We start from the raw sequence: 23,563 nt of genomic DNA, 5'->3' as shown, positions 1-23,563 counted from the left end.
CAGTTAGTCTGTCACGTTTCTTTATACTAACAATGTTTTTGTTACATTATTCATTATTTACTAAGACTTTGATTTGATTCATATTTTGTTGATAAAAGTTGATAAAAGTGGAACTTGTTGTTATATACATGTTGGGAATAATATAAAAGCATCTGATTTTACAAGAAATATAGTCAGTCCAACAAATTTGACAAAGGCCCCAGCACCCCCTATTTTGGCCACTCCGCGATACTTTCCGCAGATGTCCCACACGTGAAGTATAGGATCGTTTTATTCACATGGATGAGAAGAATATGATTAGTGAAAAGATATGGTCGAACAGGTAGGATACAATACAACGCCTGAACGTACAAATTAAAGGAAGCCTTGTGTTTTTTTAGGTCTGACATGTACATGCCATTACTAAGTTTAAGTTTAACTTTAATAGTTTGTCCAGGCACCCGTTTCTCCATCTCCATCGTTCAACCGCTCTCCCTACTATATCTTATATTATCTAAACTCTTGGTAACTCATAAATTTGGCCATTCTTGTAATGTTAATAAGTCGAAATTTCGAGTTAGTATGTCGAAATTTCGAGATAAGTTACTCGAAATTTCGAGTTAGTATGTCGAAATTTCGAGTTAATAAGTCGAAATTTCGGGTTAGTAACTCGAAATTTCAGTTAGTATGTCGAAATTTCGAGTTAGTAACTCGAAATTTCGTGTAAATAAACAACATACCCCTGGCACTAACGCTCCTCCGTAATTAAATCACTTGGAACTCTATCAACATTTTTTCAAGAAACATCTCATAAACATAGTCGAATGATTCCTTTATATTGTGTTTATCAATATGGAAAATGTGCTAATAATTATTGTGGGCCAATCCCGACATATTCAAAATAAAAATATTTTCGTTTTTGTATTTTCTGATCGCAAGATCAGTAAATACATAGCTAACATCCACGGTCTAACACAAAATTTCCTCACAGACCTAACAACGCAAAGTAGTTCTCACTCAAAACTGCTTAAAAACCAGCAATTTAAAAGAAAGAATAATTTTTAATGTAGGCATTGAACGAATTACAGTGTATTTAAAGTTTACATTAGTCAATAGAAATATGAGGTTACAATCACAAATTTCGCGGATGAATATCTTTTTTACCCAATGAAAAATGTTCGACTATTTCCGTAAAGCTTAATCAATGAAAATGCTATTTTTAGCTATGTCGATTACCGAATACTCCAGAGCGTAGTACACAAATAAATCTGACTGTCGAGTAATGGAATATATAAACATGTCGGACTGTTTTGGCGAGAAGATTTTCGCTAAATTATTTTCATCAGTGTTTAACAACAGGTTTATCGTGAACAAAATATCTCGAAATTAATAAGGATTACAAATACGAAATGAAAATTCTCAATTTTAGAATTACAATATATTTGTTTTTATTCACGCTACATACGTATTACTTCACTGTGGTGCAGAGGTAGCGCGCTCGTTTAGGGTGTGAGAGGCCTAAGGTTTAAATCCTTGTCGAGGCAACATTTTTTTTAAGTGTCTTTTTTAAGGAAGTTGCCACGATATGCAAGGATAAAGTGTGGCTGTAATAAAAAATGAAAAATGATTTTTGATGCAACTCTTAGCATGCAAAATTCCATATGTATCAATCACAAACTGTTAAACGCAGTCGCTGCGTAAGATGAATAATAGTATATAAAAATAAACTTATACAGGAAAGATCAGAAAATACCACAGAGCAGAAAATACCACAGAGCATGCAGCCCTTTGATTAATTTTAGTAGTGTTAAGCCTAATATATAAAATACGGTAAAGAACGGCATACCTCTGACGTCATAAACATTTGTCCAATCACAAATTTAACCGAACTGTCCTTTGGTATACTGCACGCCAACAGAGCAGAGGTGGGGTATTGTCATTGGAACGTATTTTTCTATTTTAAAGGTTATTTCTAAAATCTTTATGCGAAGAAAGAATCTTATTTCGGCAGTATCTTTTTGTTTAAAAGATGTTATGAATTTTAATTTCATTATTTTATATTTGTAGTGCAAAAATGGCCGAATCGACAGGAAAGCCGGCTATGAAGAGCTTGTTCCCAAGTCCATTCAAAACGCTCCAGTGCGGTTCTGGAGATAAAGGTATAACGCTACGAGTTTTTTTATTAATTGTTGTCGTGATAGAGTCGTCCTCTCGCGTCTTTGTCTTTTTTGGACCAAAATGTTATTTTTTGTCGCTAGTTAATCTGTCAAGCCACTCAAGGTCATCGAAATTAAATCACAAAGAATTTTGGTTTGATTTGATTTATTTTAAATTCCTTAATCAAATCTCTTGTTAATAATCTCTGTAATTGCATTATGTTGTTATATACATATGCATAAATTAGATGGCTCGAAATCTTTGAAGAATTGAGAAAAGAATATCTCCAACTTCCAAGGAATGATGGACGTTTCACAGAATCCGTGTCAGCTCGGCCCTAAAATGTACTCGGCCCCCGAGTCAACTCGGCACGGGTCAACTCGGCCCACTTTTTCAATTATTAATATTTAGGTTTGTGTTATCATTTATTGTAATTATTGTAATTATTTATAATACACGGATTGACAGTTTCCGAACTAGCAGCAGACAGGCTTTTCTTATCAGTAGAATTGCGAGTAAAGATCACCGATTGCGTATCTCACTGTAGTTCTGACTCGCGGTAGGTTTCACCGTAAAGTTGAATACATGTACCTATTATTATCAATCAGTGTGTATGTTAAGGATATCGATTAATTAGGTGATAATTATGATTGACGCATTCATTCAAATTTGATAAGTGACCACCTGCAATTAATTAGAAGCTTATGATATTAAGTAAACACGTTTTTGTTTCATTTTTTTTTTTTTAAAATTACTTAACAAACAAAATGCATCTAAGGAAACACATTTTTAGTAGATCTATATTAATTTTAACGAATCTGCAAGACCAATAAATAACAATTTTTTTCTAAATATACTTTATTTGGGCAGAAGTACAATGTATTTAATTATATGATAATAAGATATTTTTTATTAATTATTTACCTTAACAACATGCAAAGCAAAGTTAATACGTTATATATATTTTTGTAAAGTGGGCCGAGTTGACCCGTGCCGAGTTGGTATAGGGCCGAGTTGACTCTTTTCCGTTTCACATCCTGGACATTTCGGCCAAAGTATTTTCACCTTGTGGCATTTGTGCAATTACAAACATAAAAATAAACATTTCAATTGGAACTATACTGGATCATAAACATGTAAACATGAAAAACTTTACATCCTCCAAATTGTTACTGGGCAGCTCAAAATACCCTTTGAAATATCACACATATATAAACTTTAAGTATGCCTTATTCTCATTGATTCGTGCCTTCCCATGGATTTGAGACCTACATTTTGATGATGTCACAGGGTCAATAGGATTTCACTAATCGATGGGAAGCGTCCAGCTGAGCAAGACAGTCATGGTTGACATGTTCAGATGCTCTAATCTTTAAGCAGTTGTTATAAGAAGTTATTTAAAGTTTTTGAACTTTTAGATATTAAATTTATTTAACAAATGCACTAATTGCATTGCAAGTACATGTATGTCTGATATCTGTTGCTCATGTGAAATTTTTCAAAATAAGAATCACGAATCGACGAGAAAAAAGCTTAATACTGTTGCTATATTTAGTAGCACTCTACCTTCTCAATGTAATTGTTACAATTGTGAAAAAAGTCATTAAAACGTATATACATAAGAAACAGGTTAAAAAACAATAACTAATAATAAAGTATATCAAAGTTAAATAGAAAACACTCAGTAATATATGACTACCAAACTAAAATGAGATTTACGTTACTTTCAATTACGAAGGGTCCAATGAATGCAAGTTCTGTAATAAATTTAGATAATAGGGATTCAACCATTTATTCAAGATGTGATTGTTCAATATCAATTCAAGCAGTCTGACTACTAAATAATGGTACTCACTGACTATATCTTACATGTAGCAAACACTGACATAGTACATACTCATGATACTGCATTGCAGGGTTTTTTAAATATGATGTTAAGCAATATTTAGGAAGCCAGTATTACGATTTTCTGCATCCGCATCTGCAGATGCAAGAGGTAAAGAACTCTGCAACCAAGTAGGCATTTAAGATGAATATTGATACAGGGTCCCTGACTTTATTTTAGAGGTGTAACGATTCATCGATGCATCGATACATCGCGATCTGCCCTGTCAACGATGTATGCATCGTAATGAATTTATAAATTCCAATATATCAGGATGCAATACATATTTCACCACCTGATGCATCAATATAGCGGGAAAGTATCACAATTTATCCTGTCACTTGTATCAATTTCGGCCCGATAACAAGGTGCCGTATATTTTTACTGATCTACGGCACTTGATCACGTGGTATGCATGAATGGGCACCTCTTTGCCGAACTACTTTTCAAGAAAAAATATAATTATTGTTATAATGTTGGTGGTTAAATTTCAAAATTTTCATGAAAATAAGCTTTATGTTTGGTGGTTAAATTTCAAAATTTTCATGAAAATAAGCATAAATCTGAAGGCATGCTGCTTTAAAATAGCGTACTTGATTTGATTGTTTTGCACGTGCTGTTTGGCGCTACATTGTGACGTCACGTAAACAATACTTTAAACGTCTGTACAGCGTTAACGACTGAATAAAAGATATTGGTGTTCGAATTCATTTTCTTAGTTAGACCATTTTCTTCCATTCTAGATAGTTTTCACAACAAAATTCGACAAAAAATTGTTTATATTTATCACATTTTTCAAACAAAATGGCGCCCTCAATGTGAAAATACACAGGGAGATAAGAAGAATGGCGAGTGCATTGTTGTAGAATAATGCACGCTTCGGGCCTTCTTTGTTTATAAAGAAACATTTTCGATAGTGTGATTAAAGGTAGTTTGCCTAATAAAATTCTTTAAAATAAACGGTCACAGGATAAATAGAATAATAGATTGGTGCCGTGGATGGAGAAAGTTTATCTGGCTCTGCTCCAGAATTTATTGGATTCGCCTTCGGCTCACCCAATAAATTCCTCCGCCTCGCCAGATAAACTTTCTCCATCCACGGCACCAACCTATTATTCTCTATACACTAATAATTATGGTATAATGAAAAATACCTTTAATCCTTAAGTAAAAATCCTTAAGTAATAAGTAATGTAAATTGCTGAAAGATCAAAACTTGAAAATAAGTTATAATAACAAGTTGAAGAGTTTATTATTTTGTTATTGTAATAGTTTTATATTACATTCGTAATTATGTTGTGAACAAATGACCAAGTTTTTTATATAGATAAAGTCTGAAAGTCAGTATTGTGATACGTATTGCATTGAAACATAAGAATCGCAATATGCATTGTATTTTATCAAAGTATGCAATACATATCGTGAATCGCATCGTTTGGAAATGCAAGTATCGTGATATGTATCGTGACAGAAAAAAATGGCAATGCACAGCCCTACTTTATTTGAAGCTGCAAACACTGTTTATTGCAAGTTTCTTGTATCATCTGCAATTTTTTTAATGAAAATTTACAATTGTCAAATTATTGTCATTGACAATATTGTCACAACACTAACTTAAAAACATATGAACATATAAAACAGAGACATTGAATGCATAAGATATTGTTTAATAAGATGTCTATCATGAATCTAGGCATTTTCTAACTTGTGATTTAAACTTTTCCGCCCAATAAAAAGCTAAATATGAACAGTATAAAACAGGCAAAATTCGTAAACATTGACACATCTGCTCTGAATTTCACAATTCATAAGGCCCCCAGAGCCATTTTCAAAAGACTGGAAAAACACTGTGTTCAGTTCTTACTTTGAGCCATCATGGACAGAAGTACAGTTGTCATTAGAGCCATAAATAAATTCTTATCTTTTACATTTCAATTTTTTTTCAATTTCAGAGGAATACAGCTGTGAGTTTGGATCACAAAAATTTTATGCACTTTGCGGATTTGGCGGTATTCTGAGTTGTGGTCTTACCCACACAGCTGTTGTACCACTTGATTTGGTCAAATGTAGAATACAAGTAGATCCAGCCAAATATAAGAACATTGTCAATGGATTTAAAGTGACATTAGCTGAAGGTGGCACAAGAGCACTCGGTCTAGGATGGGCTCCAACCTTCATCGGTTATTCTATGCAGGGCTTGTGTAAATTTGGGTTCTATGAGGTCTTCAAAAATGTTTACTCTGGTATTTTAGGAGAGGTAAGCAATCTTTACTCATTGTTTTGACTGGGGGAGTGGGAAGTAAGGGAATACAACTTTTAGACCTGAAAGTCAGTATTAAATACATATTTTATTATATTATCACTGCAAAATGAAATTTTTTTATTGTGATTTGCATTAATCTGAAACTTTTAGCAGAATTTGGTTTAATTTTAGACAGTTTCCTGTGATATTAGCTCAACTTCTCTCAGAAAAAAAAAACTATTCTATTGTCATAACCCACATTTCAGCATTGGCATTCATTTTTGGTTAAGTTTTGGTTTGTAAATAAGTTGAACACTAGTGACATGGCTCTAGTTCAATTTTGTATTGAAACACTGTGTGACTTTCAAATTAAGTATATTGAATGTTTGAATTCAGTTTTTACTTATGTGTAATTGTAGGAAAAGACGTACTTGTGGAGAACCTCATTATACTTGGCTGCTAGTGCATCAGCAGAGTTCTTTGCTGATATTGCTCTGTGTCCTATGGAGTCTGTGAAAGTGAGAATTCAGACAAAACCAGGATGGAGTACAACATTGAGAGAGGGTGCACCTAGAATCATGAAAGAAGAAGGCTTGAATGGGTCAGTTTAAACTGTAGTTTACTCACTTTATCAATGCATTCAAACACTTAACATTATCACAAATTTTATTTTGACTTAAAATGTAGTAAACATAGCAATATTGAATAAGATTTATTAAGGCCCCAATGTTAACACAAATTCATTTTGTTTTTCATTTGTAAACGTTTTCAATATTTCTAACCATTTAAACATACGGACAAGATTTAATTTTCAGAATAGATAGAATCGTAGTCTGATAGATAGATTGAATGAATGGTCAAGGCTGCATATAGGTCTCTCATTGTTTTTAGCCAAAATGTTACAGGTTTTACAAAGGCATTGTCCCATTGTGGAGCCGACAGATTCCATACACAATGATGAAGTTTGCCTGCTTTGAAAGAACAGTAGAAGCTCTGTACAAGTATGTTGTACCAAAACCAAGGTCAGAGTGCACAAAAGGAGAGCAGTTGGTTGTTACATTTATGGCTGGATACATTGGTAAGTGACAAAATGTACTGATTTAACAAATATTTTAGAGTAACTTTTGATACAAATTGTAGGGATTTGCTAAAATATGACTATATCATGAATGATGCAAGAACGTGCTTTCAGCTTTTCACATTCATGTGGTTCGAAGAAAGTATGAGTATGCCTTTATTATATAGTAAAAAATAAGTAGTCAACTGCAAATTCTTAAAATTAAAAAGTTACTAAAGAAATTAAAGTAGATAACTTTGTTGTCACAAGCTTCCCATTGTAGTGTTTGCATGTCTGAAAAAATCAAGATATTGTAAACTTCAGCATAACTCTGTGTCAGAAATACATAGATGTGTACATTATAATGTGCACTTCATTATAAGGCTTTATGTAAAACTTAATATCAAGTAAGTGTGATGCAGTACTTTTTTTGATAAAGTTAATGTATGTCGTATAGGCATTAAATTAAATATAATGAATGTTAATTATATATTTTAGCTGGAGTATTCTGTGCTATTGTGTCCCATCCTGCTGATACAATCGTGTCCAAGCTGAACACAGATGCTGGAAGTACTGCCGTGGAAGCTGCAAAGGCTCTTGGATTCAAGGGTATTGTATTTTATTGATAAATTATAGTTAACATGTTGTCATGGTCTCATGACATGCAGTTCTATAGTGGCTATAATGGTGTGCATACATTATACCTGTAGAATCTAAAACATATTTGAGCCGCATCACGACAAAACCAACATAGTGAGTTTGCGACCAGCATGGATCCAGACCAGCCTGCGCATCCGCGTAGTCTGATCAGGATCCATGCTGTTCGCTTACCAACTCTATTACAAGTAGAGAAACTGATAACGAACAGCATGGATCCTGATCAGACTGCACGGATGCGCAGGCTGGTCTGGATCCATGCTGGTTGCAAACGCACTATGTTGGTTTTGTTGTCACACAGAACATTTGTTTTCTTCTAGTGCTGCTTCGTTCAGATGCTTTTGACATTGAAATCTCTTGAATTAGGTAGGGACAATGTTGTATTGAAAGAAATAACATTTCCTTTCCATGAAAATAAACCAGAGATCATAGATAGGGTAATGACCGTCTTGATGGACAAATAATGCAGCAAAATGTACACTAGTATTTCAGAGATTCTAGTACTTAGCAGTTCACCCTACCAGAATATAGAAGCATCTTATTACAATAAAGTCACAGAAATAAATGTATTGTCAGCTAAATCGTATATGCACTGCATTTTCATTGTGTGATTTTCAAGATTCCACATACCTTAAGTCTAGTTTTGAGTTATCTTTTGTTCTAATCTACAAAAGTAAACACAAGCTGTAATGGTTTGATGTCAAGACTGGACGAGTCAATTATGTGGTACAGAAATATACCTCAATTTTGTGACTTGTATATCTGCAAGATATAATGAAATCTTGCACAGTCACTTGTTTGGACAAAGTGTTTGGATTGTTGCCAGACTGGATTGATTATGTTAGGCAAATGATAAGAAAGAACCTTACATTTTATTGATTTGCTTACGATAAAAATACTTGCCAACAAAATTGAAAAAGAAAATCATTATCAAATGTAAAATAACTGGTGTATTTATATCAATCTGTTAAGGTGTACCTTATTCATATATTATACTTATATTATGTAGGTAAAATTGGCCAAAAAAACTGTTTGATATTTTAATAAAATAAGTTAAATGATTCTTCATCATTTTGAGAATATTAAGTAATTCTAAGGTCTTTTTCTTATATTTGTAAATGTTACCAAACTTTTTAAGTTTTGTGCAGTGCATTTATCCACAAGCCTTAAATCCAGTCTTGAGGCATGTCTTCACCAGCATATATTATGTTTGGTGTGAGTTAGCCGACAATCTACTGGTTGTATGTCAGGATTGGATGAGTCAATCTTGTGGTACAGTAATATACCTTAGTCTTGTGACTGATATTAGTTCTGTTTTCTGTAAACTTGACTAAGTCACTTGTTTGGACAAAGTTTTTATTTCACCAGTGATAAACTGTAGGTGATATATGAGCCGCGTCACGACAAAACCAACATAATGGGTTTGTGACCAGCATGGATCCTGATCAGACTGCGCGGATGCGCAGGCTGGTCTGGATCTATGCTGGTCGCAAACCCACTATGTTGGTTTTGCTGTGGCGCGGCTCATATATCATATCACACTGACAAGATTCAGTATCTCAACTTTTAGCTTCTGGTCTGATAATGCATCAGTCTCTAGTAGGTTGAAATAGAGTTTATTCAAACACCATGAAGTATAACATATATAAGGTCTTGAACAAATCGACTGTTTAATCAGTTATAAAATGATAAAACTTTTAAACGTTAAAAAAACTGTTGTATAATTTCAGGATTGTGGAAGGGTCTCTTCCCCAGGATTATCATGATCGGTACACTGACTGCCCTGCAGTGGTTTATCTACGACTCTGTGAAGGTGTTCTTCCGTCTGCCACGTCCACCACCGCCAGAGATGCCCGCCAGTCTCAAGAAAAAGCTTGGCATCACCGAATAATGACATTCTAAAATGGAAAATTTAATAAATTAAACTATCCCTTTTTCCCCTTGTGTTTGACAAAAGTTTTTTTATACAAAAACGATTGACGTTTAAATAGTTTACAAAAAAAAATTAAAAACGCACCCAAAATTTTTAAAAAGGATTTTATTTAATGAAAACCTGTTTCTAAAACAAAGAAAATTTCCCAACCCACTTTACTAAATGGTTTTTGTGTTTATATTAAATACAATGAAAAGGGTTTTTTTCCAGCGCAAGCCCCATCGTTTTAAAATTAATAGAAAAAATAGAAGTTTTTTAAAAAAAATTATCACTTTTGTAGGAATTAAAATAAAATGGCTTTTTTTTAAAATAAAAGGTGTATGGAAAGATTTTTTCCGGGGCATTTCTTGTGTGATATTTTGTGGTGTATATAATATTTATAATGCTTGAAATTTTTACTTACAAAAAAATTGATATTTTTTTGACTTGTTGCTTAGAAAGACAAGATCTGTGAGTTAAAATTTTGTTTAGTTTTGTTTTCTAAAGCCCTGTGACATTTATATTCAATACGGTATGTGTCTTACAGAAGTCACTATAATACATAACATTACCCAAGTTTTCCTTTGGAAATTACATTTTTGAGATAATAGCAACCCATTTAGTAATGTTTTGACGGAAATTTTATCCCCTTGAATCAAATACTAAGAACATTACATATCTTCAGTATGTAAGTAATGTGTTTCATGTGTGTTTTGTATGATTACCCAGGCCATTGGAGTAAAGCTGGAATGTCGCCGTATGACCTATACTGTGTTGGTTCGTCATTAAACTCTGCAAAAAAAATCGTGTATGAAATACAATTGTAAAATAGATCAGGAAGTTGATTAGTGAATACCTTTGTAGATGTGATAATAGTTGGTAAATTACAAGCTACCTGTATGTTGTCAGCCTGAATATCTGTCTAGAGCAAAATAAGGCAGAGCCAATAGTCTAATAATTACTCAAGTCAATAATTCAAACCATTATTGGCAACTAGTGTAAGATTTGTATAGTTCATTGATGAGATGTTGGACATCAAGGTTAGGCAGTATGCCAGGGCAATCAGTTCATTTTAGTGGATGAAAATGTGCATCAACATGGCCCAAATTATCTAGAACTACCTGGAGAGGGAAGGAATTGAGCGACCTGAATGGCAAGCTTGATCACAGATACAGATATCGGCTCTCCAGGTTCAACCTAGAAGTATCCAGGAGCTTGAGGACTAAGTTTATCATTACATTCTATTATAAATAGGTCTCGCTTTTATCAAATACAGCACTTTGAACCAAATACAAAGCTTTTATGAAATTATTTAACTTGCTCAATACAACTTCAGGAGCATGTGATTTATTTCTTTATTTAGAGGTTAATACTTGGGAGTTGGGCTGCTCGGGCATTATCCGCGATAATGGCCCGAAGATGATGTGCATAATGGCCTGAGGGCCGGCAGGCCCGAAAGGACATTATGGAAATCGAGGGCCATTATCGCATAATGCGAGCAGCAAACCAAGTATTAAACGTCTTTTAATACCTATGTCCGAAAATACGGCATTTAGACATCGCCGGCTAATCATAAAAATCGCAAAAATATGTCATTCATTTAACCCTTTTATTACATTTGAAAACATTGAGAAAAACAAAATAAAATATGAGAACAATATTGTTTTTATTGTTGTTTATATCGGGATAAAAAACTCGATATATTTTTTTGTGAGAAATAACATATAGTGCCAGTTTTTTTTAACTTTTTGTGCCTCCGGGACTGATGTCTAGCTCCATTTGTCATCGATTGCCGATCTTATTTCCTACAGTCAAACTGAAATCAGTTTTTTGGAAAATTCTGTAGGGTTAATGTTTGTGTCTTTATGGTAAGAGTTATTCTTTTCTTGAGTTTTAAATCTTCAATGTTAAGACTTTGTTGATTGAGACTGGATTAACGTCATTTAAGCTGAAAGTTTTTTGTGCAAGTGACTACAGTTTTCATTCAACGTCAGCAGCCATCTTGAAAGACCACTGAGAGTTGATGACGTCATTCTGTACGTGCGCTCATTCAGCTCGCCATTATGGAAAAATAATGCCGAGTAGCAAGGCGGCCGAAAAATTGCATAATGACGCTAGATCTTGCCATAATGGCCCTGAAATACCCTAGATTTTGTTACTATATATAGTAACATAGGTATTAATAAGTATTATGATTGCTAAGGTGTGACTTGTGCATCTAATAAAGTTATCGGGTAGATAGATATGACACAAGACAAAATGTCTCTTCTGTGTGCCCTTTTCATAGGTCATTAATACTAAGCAGTATTACTTTAGTAACAGACCACTCTTGGTTGAAAAAGATCATAGGAATTAAGCACAACGTGATTTGTTGTCCTGATTTAACAGGCAATGAAATTGATAGGGATTATTTAGGTAACAGAATTTGATATCCGTATTTCTTTATTGCACCAGGGAAACTGTTACCATGGCGTTCAGGCAATATTACAAACCTCCAGTAATTAATCACCAAGGCCTACAGCTGTACTAATAATGTAACTGTGCCACTTATCTCCTAAACTGTGCAATCATTATAGTATATAACATTAGTAATGAAAATTCTATGTCTAAAATAAAAACAAAGGAAAAGTGTAGAAAATTAAATCTTTATTTTTTTTTAATCTTTCTTTCATATTGAGACAATTTGAATGAACAACTACTAGGTTTACTACAGTAGAACTAGATCCTGATATTATATACAATATTCATTCGTAAAAATTTCAAAACAGATTATCTCACAAAATTCTTTCATACATTTTAAATAAAAATCCCTTAATTAATTAACATAATTCTTACTCTGTCAATAAATCATAAAAAATGTATTCAATATGTTATCTTTATGGAATCAATACATGATTAATATCAAATTAAAAAAAAAAATCTGTCCGACATTTTCCTCTTGCAAAGAATCTCACTACGATTCAATGTTTATTATACAATGTGCTATTAAATAGGGAAATAAAAGGATCATATAAATTTTTATTACCCCTCACTATTTTTGTAATATTAATTTCCCATAGCCCAATGGGAGATATTCTTACTGTTTATGAGAGTAAACATTTTGTAGATCTACTGTTTCAGTAAAAATCTGAAAAAATAAAAACTTATAGAAACAGTATCCAAATGAAGTATTTGTTTGGGGTAATAAAACAAATAACACGTAGGTTTGTGAGTAACAGTAAAAATTATCATCCCTTTGTAAAAAAAAACTATTACCCTTGGCTAACGCCTTATGTAACAGTATTTTCCTGGGGATGATATTTTTACTGTTACTCACAATCTTAAATGTTATTTATATATTTTCTCCCAATAACATATTTAAAAAAAAAAAAAAAATTTTACTTGTAGAAATGCAGTAAAATTTAAATTTTATCTTTTCATTTCATGTTCAAGACTACAATTCGGCAAACTTTTATTCAGGTGAAATTATAAATGGCATAATCTTAAACAGACTACTGACATGACAGGATTTTTTTTTTTTGGAAACTTTGATGTTGGTCTAAGTCAACAACTTTTATGCAATATTTCAGATTATTTGCTAACATTGTTTTGTCCCCAAAATAGTAATTCTTATTCTGCATAATTACATTGAAAAACCTGTAGGTGCTTTAATTTCAAGACTCACACTTAGTATCTATTTTCAAAAATTATAGAGTATAATTCTTTATTATCTTTTTTCAATTTCCTGCTTCAACCGTCTCAGTCGACCTATGCAAGATAATTTTATGTTTTTATGCTTTTGGAACTCAGCATAGCTCCTTTTATTTAAACAATATTTTTAGTAATAATTGAATAATTTGCATTATGAACTTAGAATCATATATCAATATCAATATAACATTTCAATGTATTTTGTTCATCAAAGTTAAATCTGTCTATAGACTTGTATCCTGCAAGCAGGAACCGAGACTTTTGCTTAAAAGATGTCTCTCCTTAAATAATGTATCTATGTTTTGAAAAAACAATTATTCATATAAGAAAAATAAACAAGTGGGCCATGATGGCCCTGAAGTCGCTCACCTGTATATAGGCCCCCACAGCGGGGCCAGTTTAAACCCCAGGGCTTTTACTTGAACAAACTTGGTAGACACCCATTAGAAGATGTTTTATGCTAAACATCTAAGGTCTAGCTCATTGAGATTTTTAAAAAAAAGATTGTTTAAGTTTTTACTATACTCATATAGTCAAAAGCAATGACACCCCTAGGGCGGGGCCAGTTTTGACCCCAGGGCTTTTATTTGAACAAACTTTAAAGACACTCACTAGAAGATGTTTCATGCTTAATATCTAAACTCTAGTTGGGTTTTTTCAAAGAAGATTTTTAAGTTTTTGTTATACACATATAAGGAAAATCAATGTCCCCCGGGGCAGGGCCAATTTTGACCCAAGGGCTTTTATTTGAACAAACTTTGAAGACACTAACTGGAAGATGTTTCATGCTTAATATCTTAACTCTAGCTATTTGGGTTTTTTCAAAGAAGATTTTTTAAGTTTTTGCTTTACACATAAATAAAATCAATGATCCCCCGGGGCAGGGACAATTTTGACCCCAGGGCTTTTATTGGAACAAACTTGATAGACACTCACTAGAACATGTTTCATGCCAAATATCTAAGCTCTACCTCTTTGGGTTTTTTAAAAGAAGATTTTTTTAAAGTATTTGCTTTACACATACAAGGAAAATCAATGACCCCTGGGGCAGGGCCAATTTTTGATCCCAGGGCTCTTATTTGAACAAATTTAATAGACACCCATTAGAACATGTTCATGCTAAATATCTTAGCTCTAGCTCTTTGGGTTCTTTAAAGAAGATTTTATAAGTTTTTACTATATGCATATAGGGAAATCAATGACCCCTTGGGGCGGGGCCAATTTTGACCCAAGGGCTTTTATTTGAACAAACTTGATAGACACTCATTAGAAGATGTTTCATGCTAAATTTTCTTAGCTCTAGCTCTTTGGGTTATTTAAAAGAAAATTTTATAAGTTTTATTATATGCATATAGGGAAAATCAATGACCCCCTGGAGCCGGGCCAATTTTGACCCAGGGCTTTTATTTGAACAAACTTGGTAGACACCCATTAGAAGATGTTTCATGCTAAATATCTTAGCTCTAGCTCTTTGGGTTCTTTAAAAGAAGATTTTTTTAAGTTTTTACTATATGCATATAGGGAAAAATCAATGACCCCGGGGCAGGGCCAATTTTACCCCAGGGCTTTTATTTGAACAAACTTGATAGACACTCACTAGAAGATGTTTCATGCAAATATCTAAGCTCTTCTTTGAGTTTTTTAAAAGAAGATATTTTAAGTTTTTTCTATTGGTTGCCATGGCAACCAGAGTTCTGCATGGAATTAAATTCTTTTAACAATTTTTAAAGGTGACCACCAAAGGAACATTCCTGTGAAGTTTGGATGAAATTGGCTCAGCGGTTTATGAGGAGATGTCATTTAAAGTAAAAGTTTACGGACGCCGGACGAAAAACGATCACAAAAGCTCACCACTTGGTGACAGGTGAGCTAAAAAAGGTGGTCCTTTAGTAACAGGTATAAAATGTCAGTCTGTATTGCATGGTGGTCTTTAGAACAAGTTTGACTGTTCATTGAATATTATTACTTTCCTAACAGATTTCTTCACAACATCAATCTTACCCGATACACAGTATCACTTTTACTTATATGTAACTATAAAATATCTTTACCAAAATCAAACCAATTAAGCCCTACCTTTGCCAGTCATTTTTCCATATTTACACACACACACAATCAAGAAAATACAAGTTAACTGAAGGTCAACAAATTTCTGATTAAGTAGTGGTGTTCAAACTCGAAATATTCTATATACAGCACTTTTCATTTACATGTCTCAATAATGCAGTACAAAATTAGAACAGTTCTGTTTTTAAATAATAGTATTAACTATTTATTGATTAAAAACGTAAAAAATTCCTTTGCATGAATGAAAAAATATATAACATAAAGAGAGAAAAACAATTTCTTACACTGACTTTTATCAAATTTAGTGGCTTTGTTTTCTTATCAATAAATTGAGTTTTCAAGTAAAAATAATTCATGCATTAAATTTTTTTTATTCCAAATAATTTTAATATTTGAATATTTTAATCAAGCTTTATGAACATTTTAAATAACTTATCTCTAAAACAAATACACAAGTACAAGCACTTTTGACTGCATTTAAAGTTGTTCAAAGACATTTAAAATGTTGAATTTTACAGAAAAGTCTAACATTATGCAAAATAAATCACCATCAAAAGATCAGTATTAGAGGTTCAGATCATTTAAGCTCCTGTCTTAAGGCTCATTGTCATTTTGAACAACAACAGTCTACACAAATCTAAACTGTTGATCACTTAATTTAAATATCTTAATATTAAAATCCCTTAAATAAACAAATGACAGTTCTAAAATCAAAGCAGAAACATTTCATTAAACATAAATTTAGGATGATACAGGATTATATCATACAAGAGATTGAAGTCAAAACACATTTTGTATTACTACATGTACTAAAATCAAACTTTCACATCTAAACCTGTACAAAGTCATTTTTGTCCATCTTTTTAATCTGGACAAAAACCAATAGTCATTTATCGGGAAAATTTATACAATACAAAATGAATGAATAGCGAACAGTACCAACCATGCTCAGATGGCAGAGACATGCTGGCTGATCTAGGTGTGCTCTGGTCACATGGGTAGAGTCAGTCGCTGCCTACAGGCTGAGGGTTAGTATGGGTTAATATTTAACACATGCACCAAATTCAGTTTAATTTCTGTACAGAGTTCACCAGTTAATTTAATTGCAATAGTTAAGTAATCTCTTCAGATATTTGTTTGTCCACCTTGCTCTTAGGTCATCTCCAATGCAGATTTATGATATGGTCTGGAGACTGACGGCATTTCAGTTTTAGATGGTTTCAGGGGGTACTTTTTGTTCCTTGAGTCGGGAAATCTATCATGGTAGTGCTCTAAACGCAGATATTTCACTGTTACTAAGCGACCTGGAAAAAAATTTGGTAATAATTATTCTGTTGAAATAACTGTATATCAAAATTCCATCTCAAAACTATTACAACAGAATTGTGTTAAACCATTCGTATTTATTATGGACTGTCACAGCAAACTTTGCAAAAAAAATGTTTTTATAAATTTCACTGACAAAAAGGGACAATGCAGCGTTGCAGGTAAGTTTGTTATAGGAAACCTCCTGCTGTTTTTTTGTTATCATAAGGCACCTAGGCCAATTGAAAATGTTTATCATCCTCAAAAATGTAGTTGGCATATAATTCAAATTCTGTGACTTGCAATTTCCAGCATGATAATAACCTAAAGTCAAACATATAAATTTCAAGATAGAGTTTTAGTGCTTACATGAGGCAACAGATGTGCCAAGGAAAATGACCAATTTAGCCAAGGGTCAAGGTGGTTATTTTAATTTACATGCTGAAAACACTATCAATCAAAATAACAGAACTTGACAGATCGCCAATCTGTTAATAATGAAAAGCCTGTAAGATAACCCCTGTTATAAATATAAGGACCTCACCATCAAACCACCATCCATGTAAAGCCTGATAAGCCTCATAGGCTTTCTCACAACTGATACATTTAATGTATACACAACCCTGAAACAAAAATCATAAAAGCCATTTTAAAGAAAATTTGATACTACATTTTAACTAATGATCATTAAATTTATCTTATATGAAAACATTTCAACTTTTTCTTCAAATATATGCTAAATCAATATGACATTTCTGTTTTCATGTGAATTCTCATAGAATTCACTCATGATTTCTTTAAGTTTGCTCAGAATTATGTTGTTTTTTTTCTTTTTGAATAATAAAAGCATGATTTTTTAAAAATGTTTTTCAAGTAAACTTTACACTAAGCATTTGAAAGGAGCATAGTCCATCAGTATGAATGATAGATTTAAGACTGAACTATTGTTAATTCCCCAAATACCGTAAAAATCCCTGTTACAGCTATTGTAACATCTTGTGGTAATGTTTTTACTAAAAGTTCCATGTACATGCATTAACCTAAGAATGGAGGAATTCATATAATGCTTGTCAATATTTAAATACATGTACATGTATATGAAATAAATGTGAAAAGAGATTATCAGTAAGGTGTTTTTCCTTGAAACTGTAAATATTTACAACATGAGGATTAGAAACTCATACAACTGATGACAATAAATAAATATGAGCTGTGCCATGACAAAACCAACATAGTGGGTTTGCGACCAGCATGGATCCAGACCAGCCTGTGTATCTACACAGTCTGATCAGGATCCATGCTGATCACTATCAGTTTCTCTACTTGTAATAGGGTTTGTAATATTTAAAAACAGAAGTCCAAAAGACTTTACCTCTCTTGATGTTCTGTCTACGAAAATATGGAGAATACCATGGTTATCCTGACACTTCTCTAAAACACTCTCCTCTATATCCAGGTGCCAATCATCAACATTCTGTTCTCTACAACAACAACAACAACAGATTAATAAACAATCACAACTTTCTGTCTGACTTCAATGAAGAAACATAAAGTGTTTTTTTTTTCAAAACCAAGCCCCTTTGAAGCACTTTCCAAGACACTGTCAATAGATGTTATCAGAACTCGGCAAATATGGGTTTTCCCCAGATAATCCGTAGGTACAAACAAACTTTTACATATATAGCTTCACGATGCACTGCCAGTCACAATAGACAAGTCAACCTGTTGCACTGGTTTTCAAAGCTGTGACAGTAAAATTTTGTACTTAAAGATTAGCTGGGGAAAAACCCAAATATTCTTCATTCCACAGTTAATCTATTCAAGCACTTTTCAAGACACAGATCGTTTTCAAGCACTTTTCAAGACACAGATCGTTTTCAAGCACTTTTCAAGACCCATGCAAACCTTGTAAATACAATGGTATTGCAACACCAATCAGACAAGATATGGTAGTTTAATTTGCTGCAAAAATCTAACATGTAAACAGGTGACAGGTACTTGCTGGGAATAACTGAACCATTTATTTTAACCAAAAAAAAATGACTTTGGTAATCTGTCCTTTAGAAATGCATTTTCATTTTGATAGTGAACAATTATTAAAAGGTGAATGTGCTAAAAAAAGAACTAGAAATTTGTCGATAGCCCTATTAGGAGATGGATACCTCAATATTCCACTGTTATGTCAGTCTACAGGCAGACAGCATGATGGACAGGATGAACAAGGGCATATCTACATGCCTCCCCCTAAGTAAGAGAAGCATAGGAAATATACAAGTGATAGACAGAATTAAATAACATGAGCCATGTCATGACAAAACCAACATAGTGGGTTTGCGACTAGCATGGATCCAGACTCTGCGCAGTCTGATCAGGATCCATGCTGTTCGCTTACCAACCCTATTACAAGTATAGAAACTTATAGCGAACAGCATGGATCCTGATCAGACTGAGTGGATGCGCAGGCTGGTCTGGATCCATGCTGGTCGCATTATGTTGGTTTTGTAATGGCGCGGCTCAATTATTTAAAAATTTAGAAGAAACAAAAAGACTTACGTGTTTGTGTCAAACATATTTCTGACTTTCAAGCATGGAGTCGGGCCATAAGGCAAACTGTTCACACTTCCCTGACTTGTCTCCCCAAATGCTGCAACAATAGTTTATATATCTTAGCATATCATTACAAAGCAATCTGGTAAGTATTTAATTGAATAATTTTTATAAACCTCTAAATTTAAAACTCATACTTGCAACAAAACAGCAATACAATGGAAGCTTTCAATTAATTCAAATTTACATAAATTTACTTAATTCATACCCTGTTACATACACACGCAATGCTTAAGATAAATTATTTTCAGACAAAAAACATAGACATAAAAAGAGTGCTTAAAGCATTTCTCATTGAACAGAATTCATCACACTTCTGTTCTTTTTTGTTTGTTTGGTTTTAAGTCAATAATTTAGGGCACCTGCATAGAACCACTGATAGCTAGCTGGATAGCTTTCGCACATGAAATGATTAAAAGTCCCTGGTGGGGTTAGATCACATAGTTGTGAGGGGCAAATGGTTTGAAGTCAATGACCTTAACCATTTGGGCACAGACACCCCTTTCATCAAACATCTTTAAATGCTTGTTTTTTTTTTTTACATAATTATAATACTTTTATTGTATTTTATATTTTGTAATGACCTATCAGGCAGGTTGAGATAGACTAATGCTTACCTTGTCCCTGCCACATTTTGTGTCCATTTGGAATAGCCTGAAATATGAGAAAATGATATGTCAACACATAAGAAAAATGTAAATTATTATTACCTGCTTTAACATTTTTGCTACTTCTCTCAAAATAAAAAATATGTCCAAACAAGTGACTTAGTCAAGTTTACAGAAAACAGAACTAATATCAGTCACAAGACTAAGGTATATTACTGTACCACAAGATTGACTCATCCAATCCTGACATACAACCAGAAGATTGTCGGCTAAGTTGCACCAAACATAATATATGCTGGTGAAGACATGCCTCAAGACTGGATTTAAGGCTTGTGGATAAAATTTAATTATCAATGATATACCTGGAAAAGAAGTGCTGTAGTTTTACAATATTTATCTTCTTTTTTTTTTACTATTTATACTTTCGCATATGAAAGGATTTAAAGTCCCTGGTGGGGGTTTGAACACCCAGTTGTGACGGGCAAATGGTTTGAAGTCAACGACCTTAACCATTTGGCCACATATAAAACAGGTGTTTTAATAATTTGATTAATCTGTATAAATAGTAACAGAATTGTCCATGATATCAACTGATTATGAGTTCACAGTACAGGGCCAAACAAATGCTCAGTCGGATCACTGAGAACTAGCAAAAATTATGATGTCACAGCTTACATCATAATTTTTTTCCCTTGATTTGGGGCATAAAAAACATTAATACTAAAAGAACATTTGAGACTACTGCTGTGTTAAATAAAAAGAGAAGCAACTTTGTACCTGAGCTTGGATCTTCAGAGATAAATGATTAAATGACCTAAATTAACCTCAGACTGTTTAACAATTGCAACTGAACTATAAATAGTAACAGGAAATTTTTTGCTGTGGAAATAAAGATAAGAAAGATAAGAAGTTTATTAAAACTTAAAATATGAATATAACTTTTGATTATATATTTTTGCAACCTGCAATGATATAGTCAGGGTGCTGTGTAAATGTACAATAGTCACTAATTGACTTGACTGATATAATAATGCCTCAAGCCGTGTTGTGTTCTTCAATATGTAAAGTGCAAATAAAATCTTTTTCAACACGATATTGACTGTTAGGGTGTTGTTTTATTCATTGACTTTACATAGTAATGTTGGATGATCTGAAATAGGGTCGTAAACATGTATGATAGGAAGTCGTTTAAATCAACAAATTGGCTATGGCAAGTTTGACTATACATAATTTTTATCTATGTACGAAATTATGTTACGCTTAAGTTCAAGACATTTACATAATTATGTTAATATTTTTAACAGATAACACTATTGTCCAAACAAGTGACTTAGTAAAGTTTACAGAAAACCGAACTATTGTCAGTCACAAGACTAAGGTATATTACTGTACCACAAGATTGACTCATCCAATCCTGACATACAACCAGAAGATTGTCGGCTAAGTTGCACCAAACATAATATATGCTGGTGAAGACATGCCTCAAGACTGGATTTAAGGCTTGTGGATTGTTTATACATGTATCATGATAAGAATATTAAAAAAAAACATCAACAATTTTGAGTTCAACCAATCTTTATAACATTTTTAATCTTTATTTGGACTCTGAATATAATCTTCTAAACATACATAAAAGACATTGTAAGAACTTTATTGACATGTTTGCTTTTAATTAATATTTAAAGTTGTTTATTTACAATTATTCTTGAGTTTTGGGTCACAACCACAATATGGTGTATTTTGTTGATTTTTTGAAAGGCTCATTATATCTCAGAAATGCTTTTCATTTTTTTCTACTTTTCAAAAGGTTTTTTTTTTTTTAAATTTTGGTGTACTCAATAATTTGAGTTTATTCTGTTGCTTTTTGGCAATCAGAACAGTGAAAGTGATTGAGTATTTTGTATGGAAGTCAAAATACTACTTTATTTACATTTTGTTCCTTTTATGACAAATAATTACCCATTTATTGTTACTTTCTTCAGGTAACCAATATCTAACATTCTCTTAAATCATTATTTAAATTTTATTTAACTTGAATTTGACATTTCTAAAATGTGAAGAGAAATACTGATTTCTCAGGCATCATGTGCCTTTAATTCAGACAAAACAGTGCAATTTTGACAAACATCTAATCTCTGTAATCGATCAAGATTGTTGTGACTCTAAATGAAAACATTGTGGTGCAAGTATTTCTTAACTTTCCTTGATAATAACCATATTATCATGTAGACCCTTCAAGTTGGTCAAGAAATGATATATAAAAAGTTTGATCATTAAACTAAACACAAGTAAATGACAAATGACACAACCAATTCCATTAAGAGCAATTATATTTGTGATTAACCAAAAAAATTTTTTCAAAAAATATTAATAATTTTTTTTCCCCAAAAGCCTAATATTACCTGAAGCCATCTCCAGACTGTGAACTCTTCTCCCTGTATCATTTGTGTCTCTACTCGGATCCTTGACTCGTTACCTTCAATAAACTGTACAGCATCATCCCATAATGACAGCATCTGACGTCTGTAATATTCATCATAGTCAATGTACATCTATCAGCACATAATAAACACAACAGATATCTACAGGACCACAAACTTTAGACTACTTCTCAATGTTTAATAGTGGAATAAGAACAGGTCTCAGCCTCTCAGGATACTTCTTAGTCTGAAAGAGGCTTAATTTATAATAACTTTAATATGTACTTCCTCCAGGCAGAAGTTATAGCAAAATATGACAATACCTCCATGTGTGAAATAGTACATGGTATAACATTTTTTAATCAAAGTGCAATACTGACAATGATGTAGATGCCTTGGTAAGTAGGAGAGTTTTTAGAATAAAAGCATATTTTACCAAAACTCTATTTAACAAGAGCCACGGCCGGGCGGGGGCAACGCTCGACTTTTACTTTTTCTAAACGCAAACATAGAAAGGTTTGAACATATCTTAACGTTTCCTTTTTATAAATTAAAATGGTCTGTCTTGTCACATTAGTTTTATTTATCTATTTTGTATATATATATATATATATATATATATATATATATATATATATATATATATATATATATATATACGAGGGATGATCAAAAATTAACCGGACTTTGTAAATGATTCTTAACCTGTTAAATGAATTTACATAAAAATGCATGGAAAATAAATCGGAATCTATCCCCTAAATGATACAAAAAATACCAACAAGAAATATTAACAAAGAAAAAAGTTATGCTGTTATTGGCATGCACATGTAAAGCAATGCGGCGCACGGTATAACTTTAAAATTGACGTTAACGACGTCACAAGCGTATTGTCCTTAACGGAGCAGATTTTTACTCATTCACGGAGTAGGCCAATAAATGGTACAATCATGTTATTGATGCGGCGGATCCACTGC

General features: G+C 32.8%; 2 protein-coding genes and 3 non-coding genes across 7 annotated transcripts in view; 2 read left to right on the top strand and 3 right to left on the bottom strand.

The window, feature by feature from the left end:
* Positions 1-1,771: 1,771 nt before the first annotated feature.
* On the top strand, positions 1,772-9,889 carry LOC132726521 (solute carrier family 25 member 3-like). Of its 3 annotated transcripts, none has more exons than XM_060711853.1 (7): positions 1,772-1,904; positions 2,047-2,138; positions 5,974-6,278; positions 6,683-6,864; positions 7,169-7,341; positions 7,819-7,929; positions 9,708-9,889. In XM_060711853.1, the coding sequence occupies exons 2-7, from the start codon at positions 2,054-2,056 to the stop codon at positions 9,866-9,868; spliced, it is 1,017 nt and encodes a 338-aa protein (XP_060567836.1). In that variant the 5' UTR covers positions 1,772-1,904; positions 2,047-2,053; the 3' UTR covers positions 9,869-9,889. The 3 variants fall into 3 exon arrangements, with proteins under 3 accessions (XP_060567836.1, XP_060567839.1, XP_060567837.1); XM_060711856.1 differs by having other exon boundaries at positions 1,806-1,921; XM_060711854.1 differs by lacking the exon at positions 1,772-1,904 and adding an exon at positions 1,907-1,944.
* On the top strand, positions 9,134-9,317 carry LOC132726530 (small nucleolar RNA SNORA53). The gene has a single exon (XR_009625205.1). It is a non-coding gene; the product is annotated as a small nucleolar RNA SNORA53 (small nucleolar RNA).
* Positions 9,890-15,214: 5,325 nt separating the features above from the next.
* Positions 15,215-23,563, bottom strand: part of LOC132726529 (inner nuclear membrane protein Man1-like) — a 28,934-nt gene continuing 20,585 nt past the window's right edge. The window contains exons 9-14 of the mRNA XM_060711867.1: positions 22,569-22,689; positions 20,176-20,212; positions 19,505-19,595; positions 18,324-18,432; positions 17,496-17,574; positions 15,215-16,950 (exon numbers count right to left, since the gene is read on the bottom strand). Coding sequence (XP_060567850.1) covers positions 16,799-16,950; positions 17,496-17,574; positions 18,324-18,432; positions 19,505-19,595; positions 20,176-20,212; positions 22,569-22,689 — 589 coding nt within the window. The 3' untranslated portion in view covers positions 15,215-16,798. The remainder of the gene's footprint in view (positions 16,951-17,495; positions 17,575-18,323; positions 18,433-19,504; positions 19,596-20,175; positions 20,213-22,568; positions 22,690-23,563) is intronic.
* On the bottom strand, positions 20,320-20,503 carry LOC132726531 (small nucleolar RNA SNORA53). The gene has a single exon (XR_009625206.1). It is a non-coding gene; the product is annotated as a small nucleolar RNA SNORA53 (small nucleolar RNA).
* LOC132726532 (small nucleolar RNA SNORA53) lies at positions 21,479-21,674 on the bottom strand. Its single transcript, XR_009625207.1, has one exon. It is a non-coding gene; the product is annotated as a small nucleolar RNA SNORA53 (small nucleolar RNA).

Source organism: Ruditapes philippinarum, unplaced genomic scaffold, assembly GCF_026571515.1.
Source record: "Ruditapes philippinarum isolate M1 unplaced genomic scaffold, ASM2657151v2 ctg346_1_1_1_1, whole genome shotgun sequence".
Lineage (NCBI taxonomy): Eukaryota > Metazoa > Mollusca > Bivalvia > Venerida > Veneridae > Ruditapes > Ruditapes philippinarum.
This window is presented reverse-complemented; position numbering and strand designations above follow the sequence as displayed.